At 37.4% G+C, this 18,827-nt stretch overlaps 1 protein-coding gene across 3 annotated transcripts in view; it reads left to right on the top strand.

Moving 5' to 3' along the window:
• Atp13a3 (ATPase 13A3) overlaps positions 1–18,827 on the top strand; it is a 79,738-nt gene that overhangs the window by 54,226 nt on the left and 6,685 nt on the right. For 2 of the 3 annotated variants that reach the window (XM_026785378.1, XM_005344801.3), the window contains 9 exons: positions 733–775; positions 866–975; positions 1,659–1,755; positions 2,652–2,724; positions 4,957–5,125; positions 5,840–6,027; positions 10,680–10,768; positions 14,932–15,012; positions 15,855–15,944. In XM_026785378.1, coding sequence (XP_026641179.1) covers positions 733–775; positions 866–975; positions 1,659–1,755; positions 2,652–2,724; positions 4,957–5,125; positions 5,840–6,027; positions 10,680–10,768; positions 14,932–15,012; positions 15,855–15,944 — 940 coding nt within the window. The remainder of the gene's footprint in view (positions 1–732; positions 776–865; positions 976–1,658; positions 1,756–2,651; positions 2,725–4,956; positions 5,126–5,839; positions 6,028–10,679; positions 10,769–14,931; positions 15,013–15,854; positions 15,945–18,827) is intronic. The other variant, XM_005344802.3, reaches the window with a different exon arrangement.

Here is an 18,827-nt window from a genome sequence, read left to right as displayed (position 1 = left end):
AAGAATTATTTTCTATAAGATAGGTAAACAAGCTCACATATTTATCTGGCTGAAGAAAAATATTCACAGTCCTTTCTTAAGTTTATACCCACACAGATTGTAATTTACTGCTCTTTTCATTGAAATTCATGTATAGTTTGTTATAAACAAGCCCATTCCCCATTCCCTCTGATCCCAAGTCTCCTTACACTTCTCCCTTCCAAGCTCATGTGTTCGTTCTTCTTATTTTCAAGCTACTCAATCCACTTAGTGCTGCTTGTATATGTGTGGGTACATATTGAAAGAAGTGACTATAATTTTTTTTTTTGGTCTTGTTTTGAGGGCAGTGTGTTAGCTAGGCTTGAACTCTTGATCCTCCCAAGTTCTGGGTGTATAGGTTCATACAAATGCACTTGGTTCAGGACTCTGAAATTTTAGTAGCCAGTAATGTTTGAAGGATCTAAGGGGAGAAATCCTTACTAATACACAAAAAGTGTATTATAAAATATATAGGCTGAAGTCTTGTGCTCCACAGATAAGGCATTCAAGACACCAAAATTATTTGTCCATTTTCAAGCAGAAACAAATTACTCAGGTCATGCCAGTCTCAGCCCAGTGTGCTTTCAGTAGAATGTTGTTTGTGCTCATCTAGTGTGAAAACTCATTGATCTGTTAGCTCTCTGTGACTGCTGGAGAATCCATTACTTTATATGTGATGTGTAATAAAAGCTTAATCTTATTTTTTTTTCTTAGTTACTTTGTTGGGATGTGCGGTGATGGTGCAAATGATTGTGGTGTAAGTAAGGTTTTTGTGATTTATTTTGGAGTTTGTTCTTTAGCTTGAGTTATATTCACAAAATTTAATCAATATTCTTGAAACAATTAGGCTTTGAAGAGGGCACATGGTGGCATTTCCTTGTCTGAGCTTGAAGCTTCTGTGGCATCTCCTTTTACTTCTAAGACACCTAGTATTTCCTGTGTGCCGAACCTCATCAGGTAATGGAAATTGGAATAACCTTCCTCCCTCCATTCTTTTTTCTTACAAGAGACCTCAATAAAACATGTTTGTGTTTTGCGTGCATACATGCTTGATATCTAAGGAGAACAGAAAAAAGCATCTGAGCCCTGGGACTAGAGTTATGGGTACTTTTGAATTGTCAAATGGGTGTTGTAAATAGAATGCCGGATCCTCTGGAAAAGCCAGTGCTCCTAACTGCTAAGCCTCTTCTCCAGCCCCAGGACCCCCGACTCCCACCCCACCCCACCACACATGCACCTCCAGACTTGCTCTGTATGTTGAGACTGAGTTTCACTTTGTATCATAGGCTGGCCAGTAATTACCTATGTAGCCTGGATGGCCTTAGACTTGTATAAGCCTCCAGATTCAGCCTCCCCAGTGGCTATGAATATAGATCTGAGAGCTAGTATTCATGGCTCGAAGTTTTATAATATAATGGGGTAAAATATCAAACAGAGCAGTACAGACTTGTTTGAATATGCATTTGACCTGTAACTCACTAATAGTAGATTGATTCTTTTGTGTCGTGACATAGTTTTTTGGTATCAAACTTTATTGTCGCTGTGAATGTTAATGTTCATCAGTCATGATGTAATCATACTCTGAAGGTCAAGCTTAAGGTGCTGTGCTATTAATCACATGTTGACATTTCTCTTCACAGGGAGGGCCGTGCTGCTTTAATGACATCTTTCTGTGTGTTTAAATTTATGGCATTATACAGCATCATACAATACTTCAGTGTTACTCTCCTGTATTCTGTGAGTACCAGTACTGCCAAGGGATGTTCTTTATGGTCAGGCACCAGAGATATTGGGCATGTGTTTGTTGATATTTTTTTTTAGTACATTGATTAAAAATGAAATTTGTATATAAAATTACCGTGAGATAATAAAGTTGAATGAGTAGCAGTGCCATTAATTTGGCATGTATGTTCATTAAAGCCTGCACCCATGACTACAGCTTTGTGGGGAAGAAATGCTGATTTTATTCTTTTTAGTTTGTAGTACAGATTGGCTTGGCTTATTTTGGGCAGAATTTCATGTTTGTAGACTAGCCTCATGTTCATTATGTGGTTGAGGAGAGCCTTGAAGTCCTGATTCTCTACTGCTGTTATGTTAGATGTATGCCATCTGTGTTCTAATCACAGTTGTAGTTAACTTCACTGTGCATTTACAGAAAGACATTTCAGGAATACTTGATAGAACTTTATGTCTTTGAAAGAGAATCTTGACAGTAGTTACAATAGGTTACTCTATCAGATTATGACTGATGATCTCCCTGTAGATTTCCTACTGACACTGTGAGAACATCCCCTTTTTACTATTTACAAAGGGAACACTTAGAGTATACAGAAACTCAAGATACTGATACTTAAGAATGCTGAGGATTAGGAATGCTGAATATTTTGCATAAAAATTTCTTGTCAAAATCAAGAATGCTTTGTCAGATTTTAAAGTTAAACCTTCATATATTAACATTCGGTCAAAATTATACAAATGATGTTATTGTTGATTAACTTCAGAAGCAAATGTAGTTCAGTTTTTAAGCGGATTGAAGGATCATTTTGAAAGTGTCTTGTAGGGGGGACAACAAGGCTGTTGCCTAGCAACAGTGCTATGAAAATATTCTTAAACTTTCACAATTGCTTTTGTAGATCTTGAGTAACCTGGGAGACTTTCAGTTTCTCTTCATTGATCTGGCAATCATTTTGGTAGTGGTATTTACAAGTAAGTATTTTGCTAATTTTCTTAATTCTCCAAGTATTTGAAAGTTTGTAATATTAAATAATGTAATATGTTTTATTACTGGCTGCTTTATTACTGTATATGTTTCATTCCTGGTTGCTTATATTTTGCTCTGTCTGTTTTCTACACTGGAAGTGAGCTTTAATCCTGGCTCATAAATTTTATGTTGTTTTTGTATCTTTTTTTTAAACCTTTATAATGGATTTATTCACAACATTTAGGCCTTAAAATACTAATTGTTTATCTCCCCTTGCTCAGTTAGTAAATCAGAGGATTCTCTGTTAGCCATTATATTGACTTGACCTTGATGCATTAGCTTTCTCTTAACTAAAAATCAGGTTTTCTCTTTTACTCAATAGAGTCTTCTCTTATACAATACATCCCAAACATAGTTCCCCCTCTCACCCCTAGCGTCTTCCAACCTCCCATCTCCCCCAGACCCATTCCCCCTCCATTTCCTTTTCAGAAAAGAGCAGACTTCCTAAAGACAAAGCCAAACAAGACAAAACAAGATACAATAAGATAAGATGAAGCCCTCATTGAGACTGGACAAGGCAACCCAGTAGGAGGAAAAGACTCTCGAGCAGGCAGAAGAGTCAGAGATAAGCCCACTTGCCTCTAAGGAGTCCCATAAAAACACCAAGCTAACAGCCATAACATATGTAGACCATCTACTTTTTCAGTCTCTGTGAGCCAATGTAAACCCTACTTAGTTGATTTGGTGGACCACATTGGCCTGGTGTCCTCTGTCCCACCATCTTTTCTTCCCTCTTTTACATGGGGTTTTTCAATCTCCAAGGGGAAGAACCTTTAATCTAGACTGTATAATGTCTGACAGTGCGTCTCTACACTTGCACCCATAAGCTGTCAGAGGAAGCCTCTCTGATGATAACTGCTGTGAGTATAGCAGAATATCATTAGGAATCATTTTGTTGATGTTTTTTTCCTTCCCCAAAGACCAGTTGTGTTTGGCCCTACCCCAGGTCTCCAGTTATCTAGTCTCCAGTTTCTAGCTAAGTAGTGTTTGACATGGGCTCCCTCTTGTGGCGCACGGGCCTCAAATTGGACCAGTCTTTGGTTGGCCACTCTCACATGTCCCCAGTACATCTTGCAGGCAGGACAGATTGATTATAGGTGGAGGGTTGTGTGACTCGATTGGTTTCTCTTGCCATAGCCTACAGAGTATCTTCTTCTATGCATAACTAGAACATAAGGGTGAAAGTTCCAAGCCTCCTTATGTTTAATTAATTATCTGAATGGAAGTTGGTGATACTAACATTAAGATAAATAACTAATATGTGTCAAAATTCTATCTGCTATAACAGCCCTCACCAAATCTTTCCTGGGGTGCTAAAATTACCCCTGATGAGAATTGCTGAGTTAATATGCTTAATGGATGATAAAACTAGTTAATGAGTGAGCAAATTTTTAATGAATGTCAGTGTGATTTTTCACACATTATTATCAAAAGATAAACTGTAGAAGAAAAATTGGTAGATCCCATGTATTGTCTGTCAATTGGACTAATTCTACTTTATGTTACTATTCTATTCATATTGCTTCAAACATTACTAGTAATTTCTTTAAAGGGAAAACATGTAACTGTTTCTTTTTCCAGTTTCATGTTGCATTATGTTATGACATAACAGGATATGACATGGTTTTGTTTGTGTATCACAGACGTGCAATCCTCCTGCCTCTGCCTCCCCTGTTCTGGATTAGAGGTGTGTACTACCATATGTTGATTTACAGATATTCTTATTTTTACTGGAACTAGTATTTTCCATGAATTTCAACAGAAATGTAAAACTTACTGGAGACATTTTTGAAATAAGAATAAGATGTTTTAGCCAGGCGGTGGTGGCGCACGCCTTTAATCCCAGCACTCAGGAGGCAAAGGCAGACGGATCTCTGTGAGTTTGAGACCAGTCTGGTCTACAAGAGCTAGTTCCAGGACAGGCTCTAAAGCCACAGAGAATAGAAACCCTGTCTCGAAAAACAAAATGAAACAAAACAAGAAAAAAAAAAACCAAAAAAAAATGTTTTATAGGTTATTATAATATGTATGACATTTAACTTAGTGTTTAGAAACTTTTCTTACTAAATACTTAATAGACAAAACCAGAATTTTAAAAGTTTCATTTCTAAGTGAATTTTGTTATGTTTTTATTAGTGGGGAATTTAGACAAAAACTTTCTGTTCTTTCAAATATAGTGAGTTTGAATCCTGCCTGGAAAGAACTTGTGGCACAGAGACCACCTTCAGGCCTTATATCTGGGGCACTCCTCTTCTCCGTCTTGTCTCAGATTGTCATCTCTGTTGGATTTCAGTCGCTGGGCTTTTTCTGGGTCAAGCAGTATAAAGTGTGTGATCCATATTCAGAGTAAGTTGGTCAATCCATTATAAGTATTTGTGTAAGATAAATATGAAAAGATGAGCCTTGAAATATGTACAGGAGTTTCATGTAGCTTGTTTTAAACACCTAATAAATTTTTTTCTTTTTGTCAAGGTAACTTTAGAAGAGTGTCTCAATTTTTGTTACTCTGTACCACAGAGTTACCTTGTATTAAGAAAATCGATTTATCTTACCTCCTGACTGAGAAAATTACATGATATCTTTTGAAGGTGGTGTCTTAGGCAATGCCTGACATCACACAATGAGAGACTATTTAAACTGGGTTTTATAATAAACCTTTTCTCATATGCCCATTTATCTGTAAATTACATGAATAAATTAATCCACTCATGGCGGCAAAACCTTAATCACCTAGTCTTTTAGTATCCAAGTGGGACTCACTATATATATCCCGCAGTTAAAAGTGGTAGCACAAAAAGGCAGACCTCTGGCCTGTTCATGTTCTTCATTGTACTAAAATTCCAAAAATTTAAAAAAAGACAGTACTTGATTATAATTTTAATGATACATAATGGAATATCTAGCTAAAGGGAAAGAAGAAAAGCTTTTCTGCCTGCCCTCTGTGTTGCTGCTGTTGCGTCTTTTGCTATAAGTAGCATCTTACTTTTTTGTATTGTAGATGTCATTTTGGCCTCTTGGGAGATGCTGCTAAGTTCCTAATAGGATCTTTTTGTGTTCCAGTGTTTGTAATACAACAAGAAGCGGGTGTTGGAACTCATCGCATTTGTACAACGGAACTGAACTCGATGCGTGTACAATACAAAATTATGAAAATACCACAGTATTTTTTATCTCCAGTTTTCAGTACCTCACAGTGGCAGTTGCCTTTTCAAAAGGAAAACCATTCAGGCAGCCTTGCTACAAGAATTGTAAGTGTGACGATCACATACAAAGCCAGACCCTGGCTCAAAAGTAAAGTTTTAAAAAAATTAAAAAATGAATAAAATAAATGAAGAATTTTAACTGTTAAATTCTTAGACAAGATTCTAAATCTTTGCATGTTTACTTTCTTATTCTCACTTTCATGAGCATTCCTACTCTACAATTTTAAAAGTGAAAGCGACAACTGGTTTTCATATCCTATTACTTTGGGCCCTTTCCTTTCTGTGAATGAATACAGAGAATTAGAATTGGAAACAGGAATCTGTAGGAGGCGCTCAGGAGACAGTGGGTATCTTTTCCTTTGGGGTATTCTATACAGAACCACCTGCCCTTTCCTCTACTCATACTGTTGTGGTCAGTGTCTTTGGAGTTCCTAATTTTATTTATTTATTTATTTATTTATTTATTTATTTATTTATTTATTTATTTAATTAGCTCTTGTAGACCAGGCTGGTCTCGAACTCACAGAGATCCGCCTGCCTCTGCCTCCCGAGTGCTGGGATTAAAGGCGTGCGCCATCACCTCCCGGCTTGGAGTTCCTAATTTTAAATCACTTTTGCTTCCCATACAGAATTGGCAAACAGCATAGAGATCTCTGTCTGTCCATAGGCAATAACATAGATGACATACATTAGACCTTTACCAGCTTTTAAAAATAGAAAATTTTAAATTATTTAAATTTAAATGTGATGGCCTAGGTGTTGTCTTACTTGAGAAACTTGACCTAAGTCGAGTCCTAGGAACCTACATAAAACTACAAAGAGAGACTCATCTGTATACACACAGAAGTCCTGTGACTTCCACATATGCTCACATATGCCAGTTCACACACTTAATAACAGTTTTAACAATTGAAAACATTAGTTGACATGGCTTTTGCTGTCAAGGAGAAAATGGCAGGTATTCTTGTGTTGTGGCCATGAAAAGACATCACTGTTCAGTTAAAATGCCAGGTCTATTTTTTAGACATCATAGAAGTAATAATCATTAGACCTTGTTCTTATCCTAAAGTTGAACATTTCCACATGCACTATCCCAAGTTTGACCTTGTGCATGTTTGAACAGCTAACATTGAAATTTGTTTTTACTGGTAAGTTTTTTGTTCTTTCCTTTTGGTACTGATAGTTCTTCTCTAAGATAAGAACTTTATTACTATGTATTTATTACACATGTTAATTGTGTAACTGTACTAATAGCTGTTACTAAGACCCACTAGAACCCTTCTGTGATACTTAAAATAGGACCTTTAGTATATGTATAGTTTTAGTTTATAAAACTAAAGTTAATGTACTGAAAGGTGAACCTTTTGTGGGGTGGAGTTAGAGGAAGTGGAGTGGAGATAATATTAAGGGCTTAAACCTAGGGACTCACCACAAGCTAGGTAGGTATTGTGCCATTGAACTGTATTCCCAAATCTCTTTTATTTGTTTGTTTGCTTTTTAAGGTAAGGTCTTATGTAGTTCAGGCTGCATAACTGAGGTTACCCTGAGCTTCTGATCCTCTTGCCTTCACTTCTTGAGTGCTAGGATTGCAAGTGTTTGCTACCATACCCAGTTTCTGTAACATTAGGGGCCCAACCTTGGGTGTAATGCTGGATAAAGCATTCTTCCAACTGAGCCTCATCCCTAGCCCTTCCTTACTTATTTTTTTTAATATTGTATGTGGAGGACAGGAGTCCGCTTTCTCCTTCCACCTTTTACGTGGATGTCAGAGATCAGACTCAGGTCACTGGGCTTATACACCCTCATCAGCAACCCCCTCTGTTATCTCTTGAGACAGAGTCTTACCAAGTTTTCCTGGCAGATTTCGTACTTTCCCTAAGATTTCGGGTGCAGTGCACTGTGTCTAGAGATAGTGGTTTTCCTTTTTTTTCTCTTTTTAGTTATAAAGAAAACTGCCCTCAGGTTGTTTCCCCATTAGGAAAACTATCTAAGGAAATATCCTCCACCCTATCCATACTTAAATTGTTGAGAAGTAAGAGATTGATTGATTGATTGAGTCATTCCAAGCAGGGAGAGTTGTAACCAGTGCTACACAGAGAAGCCCTATCTCAAATCCCCTTCCACTCCACAAATACATATGTTACAGGATTTTGAAAACTTCACATTTAGCTTCCAATTGATGTGAATACATGATAACCACTTTATTGATTATTGATGATGGCCCTGATTTCTTTTTAAATGTTCTAAAATATTTCAACAGAGATATAATCATAAAATTTTCTGTAAAGCATATGCAAGAGTGTATAAAGGAACCAATATAGTTGGCTATATACCTTTTGCTAGTTTTCTTTCACCCCTTATTTTCCTGTCACTGACGTGCATTGCCATTGCACTTTTTGGACTAGTTCTTTGCTAAGACCATTCAGTTCTCAAGTTCTAATCACTGTAATATATTACATTTATTTTGAGATTTTTATTTGTTGCTGTTACTAATACCGGAGGCACCCTCTCCTGAATGGTATTCCCTCCTTTCTGATTTATTTTCATTTTAAAATAAAACTTACTCTCAGTCTAGCTACACATTTTCAAGCAGGTATATGTACACTATTATGTTTGGCTGTGCTTCCATTTCAAGTACCATGATAATGTGCTCTTAACTGTCATTTCTCACTAGATTGAACTTCTTTGTTTGAGGCAGGGTCTTATGTAGCTGAGAGTGACGTTTTGATCTTCCACTTCCCAGGTTGTGGTGTTGTAGGTGTGAGCTATCATGCCCAGCAGTTTCAGCTTCTGTTTTAGTTGTTGCTTGGTCCTTGTAGTTTTTGTTTGCAAAGTCCATTTCCTGTCTTTGCCTTTGAAGGTGTTGAGCTGAAATGTTGATCTCTCCTGTCTAGTTGTCATGCCTTAATTGGTGGGAATAGTTCCAGATAACTTAGCCCCACAAAATAAGTTGACCTTTCAGACACAGATAACTGAGTAAAGGAAAAGGGATAGATAGAGAGCTAAGTCAGAAGGTGGCAGTTAATGTTTGAGAAAGAAACAGGATTGAGAAGCAGCAAGAAAAGTGTATATTAAGGACGACAAATCATAGGTGTGTATTTTGCTTTATTTTAGGGAATAGGCAAGAAATACTTTTCTGTCAGAAAGATTTGTGTTACTGTCAGCTGGGACTTGATTTTACCTGTTATATTTCCAATGTTCTTTGGAGAACATTGAGATAGTGTCTTGCCATCCAATCTAGGCTTTTTGGCCTTGAACTGGTCATGGTTCCTGTTTCAGTCTCCCAAATCTTGGAATTGTAGACATGTACCACCAAACTACTTATTTTAGATTTTGTTTATATCTAACAGTGTCCATAGCCCAAGCTGTTCTTAGCTTAACCACTTTGCCCCAGACCCGCAATCACAGCAACACATAACTTACTCTGGCACTTGTCTCTGGTGAAGAGCATTTGTACTTTAACAGGATTGCTAAATCCTCACTTTGCTGACAATTCTAAGAGGACCCAGAAGCTGAGGGTAATCTACTAGACATTCTTACCTCCCTGAATAGTTGATTTTCCATTCTTTGTTGAATTCTTAGATTATTTTCAAAAAATTTTGTGTGCTTATGAAAAGCCATGTGACATCTAACTTTTTTGAGTAGTTCTTGGCTTATTTTTATTTATGGGTGTCTCCATGTCCATCTCCGTGTGACATGTATGCAGTGCTCACGGATGCCAGAAAAGGTTATTACATTCTCTTGAAGCTGGAGTTAAGATACAGTGTTAGCTACTAGACATGGGTGTTGGGAACAGAACTTGTATCTTCTGGAAGAGCAGCAAGTGTTCCACTGCCAAGCATCTCCCAGCCCATAGCAGCTGTTTTATCTCCAGTGGAAGATAACTTTTTTTTCTCTTATGGAAATCTTGGCAGGTTTTTAGAAGTCAGATGTTGGGGGGGAACTCAGCAACTTTTGAAAACATGTTTAAGTAAATATAACAAACTTCTTAACTAAGGAATATATTTATCAGGAACAAAATTATGCAGTAAGATTTGAAAAGTATCTAATATGGGTTATGTTATGTCTTCAGGAACTACATCCATCAATCCATCCATTTTGATTCATTCTTCTCCTGAGATAAATCTTACCTTGCAGGTCAGGGTGATCTCAAACTCAGTCTTCCTACCTCTGCTTTCCAGTTCTGTGCCATCATACTTGCCTGTGACTATTTCTTTTAGTTCTTTATTTTTCTTCCCATTTTTACTGGTATTTGTGTGTTTCCAACTAGCATTTTCTTTAACTACCATAACAACTTTTGGATAACTAATATATATTAATTTAGTTGTACTTGTGAAGTAGAATATTAGATTTCCATTTGTAAGTGTAGAATTGAGGCAGGGGAATCACTTTATAAGGATCTAACTATATATTTCTGGCTGGCCTGGAACTCAAATCTGTCTGTATCTGGAATGCTGTTATTAAAGCATGTGTTACTATTATCTGACGTACATTTAAGATCGAAGCTAATGGACTTTAGATGTCTGGTAGGGTTGCAGGATGTTTTATATTGTAGGAAATAACAGCATATGTTTTTTATATTTCATCTTAAGTAGAGGTATTTAAAGCAAATCTTGAAGTAATTATATGCTGCTTGGTGTTTGGCACCTTTTAATTTAAAGGAAATGCCTAATTTAATTGTTTGCTTTCTTTTCCAGATTTTTTTGTTATATCTGTGATTGTTTTGTATGTTTTCATACTATTCATCATGTTGCATCCAGTTGCCTCTGTTGACCAGGTTCTTGAGGTAAGGCTTAGCACTCACTACTTGTGTCATGGTTGATGGTAACTGGGGTAACAGTATTAAGACATTCATAAAAAGTGGTGTTGTACTATTATATGGAAGGTAAACAGCTAAATGGTATTTCTGATGTTTGATACTGAAGAAAGATTAAACTACCTCCATTTATTTTTCCCAATATTGTTTCTTTTCCTTTGTCTAAGATGTGGTTGTATTTAAACGATGCTCTAAAAGAACATAATTAAATTGATTTTATTGGTTACACCTGATTAGGCATCTTTTCCCATTAGTCTTCCTTCAGTGGTTCTTCTGACATCTTTCAGTTCCCCAAATGTAAAGTTGGTGATTTTCATCCTATTAGGGCTTTATTTTATACTTGAGTTCTCTTTATCTTTTTCTGGTAGTACCGGACTCTCCAAATTATTATGACTTTGTAAGGGATCTTTATATATTTCGGAACAATACTTCTACCTCAATGTGATAGAATCATCAAGATGTTTTTGTCTGGGAGTATTTCTTTCTAAATTTTAGGTTTGGCTTGTCGGGTACCAAGAAAAGCACCCTTGGAATTAAGAGTTATACTGAGTTGTTTAATAAATTCAGGAAACAATTAGTTCCTTTTCTGTGATCACTGTTCATTTCTTATATATTGTTATTAGTTATTTCTCTCATTGCTGTGACAATAACTGATGAGCCACTTAAGAAAGGGGGGATTTATTGTGGTCCATAGTTTGAGGGGATATCTTTTGACCTGTCTCCACCCCAGCATTGCAGATGATTGATTTTTTTTTAGTATTTCCATCTCTGGAGTTCCTCTTTAGAGCCTTACATTGCCTTCTCTGTTTTGTTCAATTGCTTATGTTTTTATTCAGCAGCTTATTTTGTTTGATATCTTCAAGTATACTTATCTTTTATGTTCTCTGCCAGGGGTTTCATATAATTCATTCATACTAGATGCCATTACTGTAGGATTAGCAATTTTTGAAAGGTTGTTATTTTTTAATAAGTACATCTTATCATGTTCAAGTGAGACTTAGCTATGGTAGAGTTGAGGATTAGTTTAGAAAGGAGTTCTGGTAATAGGCTCTGTTTATTTCCTGAGGTGAATATAGTAACAACAGCACTCCTTCAAATTGAGTCTGTTGGAAAATGAACTACCACTGATAATAGTGGAGTATTTTAGTTAATGAGGTTAGGATTGGGATCAAAGTAGGGTGGGTGAGGGTAAAAATAAGTATGAATTCAGCTTTGAGGAAAGAATCAAGGAGAGGGAAGGTGATATACTGTTAGGGTTCACAGATAATAGGAATTGGTAAGGCTGTGTAAGGTTATAATTGAGAGGCCAAAAGAGGAGGGATTAAAGGTGAAAAAGGAAAAGACATCGAAGAGATGAAGCATAGATGGAAGGAAGATATAGTTAAAAGAAAGCCTAATGGGTGAAGAAACGTGACAGTCTCCAAACCCAACAGCAGTACATAGACAAAACCACCAAGAAACACACGCACAAGGGTAGAGATTAAATAATAGAAAATAAAAAGCACAGTTGCATTGAATTGAAAGGTGCAGTTCTCAGAGGCTCCACATTGTGGGCCGTGGCATAAATAAGGGTGTCGCTCTCTGCAGTGTCCTTTTCGTAGCTCTTGAATAGGAAGGTGATCCTTTTTTCCTGTCTTTATCAGTCTGGACCCCCAAGCCCATGGGATGGTGGCACCCATGATTAAATTCCTGCATCTCTAGTCAGATTCTTTTTGGAAAGGAAACTCTGTCTCACAGAGTTAACAGTGAAGATTCCATTCAGTAATGTAATTTTCTCCATGAGATGATTGGTATGTCAAGGGAACAAAAGCCATATCTATTTACACTAACACGAGATACCAAGGATTGTTTGAGCTCAGGAGTTTGAGGCTACCATGGGAAACAAAGTGAGACCTTTTTTTTAAAAAAAAAAAAAAAAATTATTTGTTTATTATGTATACAATATTCTGTCTGTGTGTATGCCTACAGGCCAGAAGAGGGCACCAGACCCCATTACTGATGGTTGTGAGCCACCATGTAGTTGCTGGGAATTGAACTCAGGACCTTTGGAAGAACAGGCAATGCTCTTAACCTTTGAGCCATCTCTCCACCCCCAAGACCTTGTTTTTAAAAAAGAAGATTCAAGAGAAATCTGTAGTGCAGACCCCCCCTTTAAACTAGTTTCATGTAGGTTATTTTTTTAAAAAATATTTATTTATTTATTATGTATACAATATTCTGTCTGTGTGTATGCCTGTAGGCCAGAAGAGGGCACCAGACCCCATTACAGATGGTTGTGAGCCACCATGTGGTTGCTGGGAATTGAACTCCGGACCTTTGGAAGAGCAGGCAATGCTCTTACCCTCTGAGCCAGCTCTCCAGCCCTTCATGTAGGTTATTAACAATATCTTAATGTTCTAAGTTTTATAACACAAATAGGTATGTATTTATAGGCCAGTATAAAAATGGAGTTTCTAGGAGTGTGTTTTAGTTCTTACTATTTCGTTTTTTCAGATTTTTAATATACATACATACACACACACATACATATACATACATGTAGATATGTGTATTTAAGTGCAGGTTTTTCTCAGGGATCAGAGGCATTAGATCCTCGGAAACCAGAGTTAGAGTTGAGTTTGTGAGTCTCCAGATAGTCGGTTCTGGGAACTAACTTTGGGACTGTGGAGGAACAGCACATTCTCTTTGCCTCTTAGCCACCTCTTCTGCTCTGTGTGTGATTTTTGCTGTTGTTATTTTGTTTGTTTGCTTGTTTTGAGACAGGGTTTCTTTGTGTAACAGTTCTGATTATTCTGGAACTCACTCTATAGGCCAGGCTGGCCTTGAACTCAGAGAGATCCTCCTGCCTCTGCCTCCCAAGTGTTGGGACTAAGGTGTGAGCTGCACCACCATTACCTGGTTTAGTCCCATGTTTTCATTTTTAAAAAGATTTTTTTTGTGTGTATGTGTGTGGTTGGCATTCTAGCATCCATCCCTTGTAGTCTTCTCATCTCAAACTTTACTAGAGCAGTAGTATGTTAATAGGAAGTACATTAGGTCAACTTACTCCTTCACATCGTACATAGTGTTTTAGCTACTCATTGATAAATATTTGCTGACTTAAAGGATATTTTAGGTCAAAGAGAGCAATCAGATTTTAGTGTTAGATACTATGGTGTGTGGGCGTAGTTCTAGCTGTTTAGAAGCTTGAACAGGGGAAAGTCAACTTAATTTGACCAGCATAAAATGAGTATGTACCTCATTTTTAAAAACAGATTTATTTTTAACTATATGTATATCTGGAGGAATGTACATGCTGATTGCAGGGCCTAACAGAGGCCAGACGATGACAGCACTTAATTCCTTGATGTTGGAGTTAACAGGTAGCCAACAGATGTAGCTACCAGATCTGGATGCTGAGAAGCACATGCTTCCTAACCACAGAGCCATCGCTCTAGTGTCTCTGCCTTATTTTTGAAAGATTTTTATTTAAAAAAAAAAAAAACAACTTGTTAGACATTTGTAACACTGTAGATTAGAGTAGCTTAGACTTTTGAGTATCTTAAGATTTAATGCTAGCTAGGCAATGGTAATGCACACCTTTAATCCCAGCACTTGGGAGGCAGAGGCAGGTAGATCTCTGTGAGTTCGAGGCCAGCCTGGTCTACAGAGTGAGTTCCAGGACAGCCAAGGCTACACAGAGAAACCCTGTCTTGAAAAACAAACAAAATGATTCAATGGTGAGAGCAATCACTTTTTAAATTTGAGATAGTTTTTTTGTGTGAAAAGATGCATATTTTGTGGTATTACCAAAAGTTAAATGGATAAAGTGTGTATTTGCATTTTATATATGTATATATACATGTACCTATGTAAATATATATACATATAGGTACATAGCATTGGTTTTGGTAAACTCAGATCTCTCTCTCTCTCTCTCTCTCTCTCTTCTTTTTATTTTTTTTTTTTTTTTGAGATAGGGTTTTAGGTATTCCACTCTGATTTGTACCTATAAGATATCTAGGATTAACTGAACACATGATCTTCCTTTTTCTGCCTCCTAAGTACTGACTGGGATTACAGGCATGATTTCAGATACCATGATATAATGCTATAATATCAGTTAAGACTAACTTAATTTTTTTTTCTTTTAGATTGTATGTGTACCATACCAGTGGCGTATACATATGCTTATCATTGTTCTTATCAATGCCTTTGTGTCTATCACGGTTGAGGTAAGCACCCAGTTTTGGGATTCTTGGGTGATTTAAAGGTGGTAGTGGTGGGAGAACAGCTAATATTATACAGAAGCCCACACTCTCATTTTAGGCAGATTGTTTCAACTTCCTGATCAGACCTTTCTGCAGTTCTATCTAGATTTGATGGAGCTGCATTCATGAATATAGGAGGCATTAGACATTGAGATAGTAAAAATGAGCAGTGAGCAGAGAGAAGAGTAGGTGTCCGTGCGCTCACAGAGCTGTGTTCCCAACAGAAAGTAGAGTGTGCCACTTGGAAAAATGGCTTGGGTTTTTAAATTGAGATGAGATGGGAACATGGATATTTGTAGCTGATCATTTTACATTCTATAGAATGTATTTTCTATTCAAAAATTCTAGAAAGCACATTTAAGATTGTGTTAGGATTCTTTTCCTACTGTGTAAGTTCATCTTTTATTCTTGTTATGTAGACAATTATTTGTATTGGTTGCTTATGAAATGTTTGTATAGTTATGTAGACAGAATTAATATGAAGACAGAATTAATACTAGATATTAAGTAAAAGTAACTCTTTAAGAAAATGGCCATGAATCATCAACATTGTTAATTTAGGGAAGCACTGGGGACCAGAACCTAATTTGTAGAAAATTTAGTCTTGTTTTTATCAAGAATTTTATGACTTGTATTTGTTACAAAAGTTACTTAACCTTTTGTAGTATTTACTGAAGTTTGCCATATGAAAAGCAAATCACATTTTTATATTAATGTTGCAACATTGTGTGAATGTTAGCAAATGTGCATGTTGAAAAGGAATGACCTGGCGTTTTTAATTCTTAACTCACTGGAATATCTCTCAGAGCTTCTTCCTTGACACGGTCCTTTGGAAGGTTGTGTTCAGTCGAGACAAACAAGGAGAGTATCGTTTCACCACCACACAGCCACCGCAGGTTGGAAACGAGCTGTTGATTACTGTTGATTCTTCACGTACATACTGGCTTTCCCACTTGTGTACCTTGTTCTGTTATTCTGTGTGTTCAGCTTCAGCCGCCTCTGTTGTGCCTGGCATTTCTTTTTCTTTTTTGGTAAGGAGTCCTAGAAAACTCAATACTTAATATAGGTTTTTTAGGACTTTGAGAATTTCGTAAGTCTCTTCCATTCCAATCCTCTGTATGTGTGCTCACTCGAATGTCTCAGTCTGTCTTATCCTAAAAGATGGGAGTTAATTTTTTTCTTTCCCCAGAAGGGTTTCTCTGTGTAGCCCTGGCTGTTTTGGAATCACTTTGTAGACCAGGTTGGCCTTGAACTCCCAGAGATCTGCCCACCACTGCCTCATGAGTGCTGGGAATAAAAGCGTACACCACTACCACCCAGCTGAGAGTTAATTCTGTAATTTTTGCCTGATTTATAGTTTATGTTTTATGTGCTTTATATGCATGCTATTGTATTTTCACTAGTCTGATTAGAAGGTAAATGACAGTCGTGTAAACAAAATTTTTGGTTTTTTTTCTTAGATGATGAGGAGACACTTTCTGCGATTTTATTTCTGTGTTTTTGTTCTGACAGTTGCTATGCATTAATTTAATGTGGCCTTTAGCTTTCCCTGACCAGTACCAGTCATTCAAAAATTATTTGCTCATTTCTGGCAAAAGGAAAGAAAAGTTACCTAGTGTGAGGATGTTACAGTAGAGCTCCCCACCCCTTCCCCCTAGAGACAGAGTTCTCTGTAGCTTGGGAGTCTGTCCTGGAACTAGCTCTTGTAGAACAAGCTGACCTCAAACTCAGAGATCCGCCTGCCTCTGCCTCCCGAGAGCTCTTGATAGAATGTACAGGTTAGTCTGTAGATTGCTGTTATTTAATCATAGCCTACGAAAACTTTAACATTTAACATCGCACCTTGCCAAAAGTTGCAGCACACAGTCTCAGCGCAGGAGAGGTGGGGGTAGAAGGAAAGATCATAGAGAGTTCAAGGACAGATTGTATTACATTAGAACCTGTTTCCAAATGTTACCCATTGTTCTTTATGACATGGGTGATGTGCCTTGCTAATATGTGTTCAAGGATTGGCATTTCTGACATAGAGCATCATCACCTTTTACCTAAATGGTGACTTCCTGAGTTTTATGTTGTAATTAAGCAGGCCTGAGATCCAGGTTAGATTCCAGGCTTGCTGTGTACGATGTAGAGTGCTACCTGTGCTCTGTGCTGCATGGTGGAATAACAGTGGTATGCAGTGGCAGCATGAGTCTGAAGTCAACTGCAGTTTCTTTTTTCTCAAAGCAGTGTAATGCTTGTCTGTCACTAGTAGAGGTCAGGACCGGAAAGACCTGTGGGGCTCAGGTCCTTTAGCTGAACCTCCTCTGTGATAATGACATAGCTGTATTTTCTTTTGGTGACTTCACTATTGCTACATTATTTCAGCTCAGACTGGCTCAGGTCACCCTTCTCGTGTGAGATATTAGTGTTGGAAAGGCACAGGCTTAGGGAAACACACAAATTTTTAACCTTCTCTGAAGAGATCTCTAACCTTCTCTAAATAGGAAGTACAGGCATATTCTAAAGAGGGGTTTACTTGCTTAAAAGATGGGTCATTTAAGGAACAAAATATTTGCATTAGAAATGCTTTTTTTTCCTTTTGGTTTTTGGAGACAGTATCTATGTAGCCAAGGTTATCTTGGAACTCAGAGATCTGCCAACCTGCCTTCTGAGTGCTGGGATTAAGTGCCACCCTACCCAGTTATTTAAGCACAATTTGAATGGCAAATATATATATATTCTTTACTACTGTCTCTTCAAAATTTGTAAATATGGTTCTTAATTCTTAAGTTTTTATTCATGTGAAGTTCTACCTCTAAAAGTGTTCTTGGGAGGTAATAAAGATAACAGGACAGTTTATTAGCATGTAAGCTCCGCAAGTCCTGCAAGTAGACCCATTCTGGATCAGTTCTGTGGTTTTAGAAAGCACTTTTTGGAGCTTTATTTTTAGACAAGGAGAGTCCTTATCTTGGTGCATAAAGATTAAGTTTCCTTAGTGATGCTTCTGTGTGAAGTGCTTTGCTTCTTGTTCAGTGGCAACTCTGAACCCCCTCTTCTCCCCCGCCAGGGAGTGACAGTGTCTGTAGACAATTTTGGTTATCACACATAAGGGAGAGAGGTTGTTATTGACATAGAGAATGGGTAGAGGTCATTGGTGCTGCTAAATAAATGTCCTTTGGTACATAGACAACAACTTCTGCCAACAAAGAATCATGTATCTCAGAGCTGTGCCCATGCTGATACAGAGAGCTCTACTGTAGGTGAGAAGGAAGCAGAGATGGCTGGTGACACTAGCTTTACTGCAGGCCGTGTGTGCTGTTGTTGTTATGCCACAGTCCTTACTCTGCACTGCCTAACTGGAGGTGCTCAGTTTTACAGAGAAGCCCATGAGATCCCAGACTGCAGCTCTCAGTGTTAGAGAAAGAACACCCCTTTTCTTTCATATTCAGGGGCACTGCTGAGTTAGTTCAGGGCTGTAGGTTGTAGTATAGGCCCCACACTAAACTGAGGTGGTTGAATTTGGAAGTCATGAGAGAACTAGAGCTGTTGTGCACTGTGACCCTCTTGACGTTTTTTATGCCTGAGTTACGTTTTTCTCTTTCATGAAAATCTAACTGAGCAGTAGCCATTATGCAACTTGAAAAAACTATTTGAAAATACCATTTGAATTTACTTAGATTGGTAGGATGCTTGGCTTATATTTGTTTTATAATGAGGATTGATGTGGAAGATTTATGAAAGTAACAGTATATGCCATACATGGAAAAAAAATGCTTCCTAAATAACTGCTGGCCTTA

The sequence above is a fragment of the Microtus ochrogaster genome, chromosome 2 (assembly GCF_000317375.1).
Source record: "Microtus ochrogaster isolate Prairie Vole_2 chromosome 2, MicOch1.0, whole genome shotgun sequence".
Lineage (NCBI taxonomy): Eukaryota > Metazoa > Chordata > Mammalia > Rodentia > Cricetidae > Microtus > Microtus ochrogaster.
The sequence above is the reverse complement of the archived record's forward strand: the minus strand, read 5'-3'. Positions and strand labels throughout refer to the sequence as shown.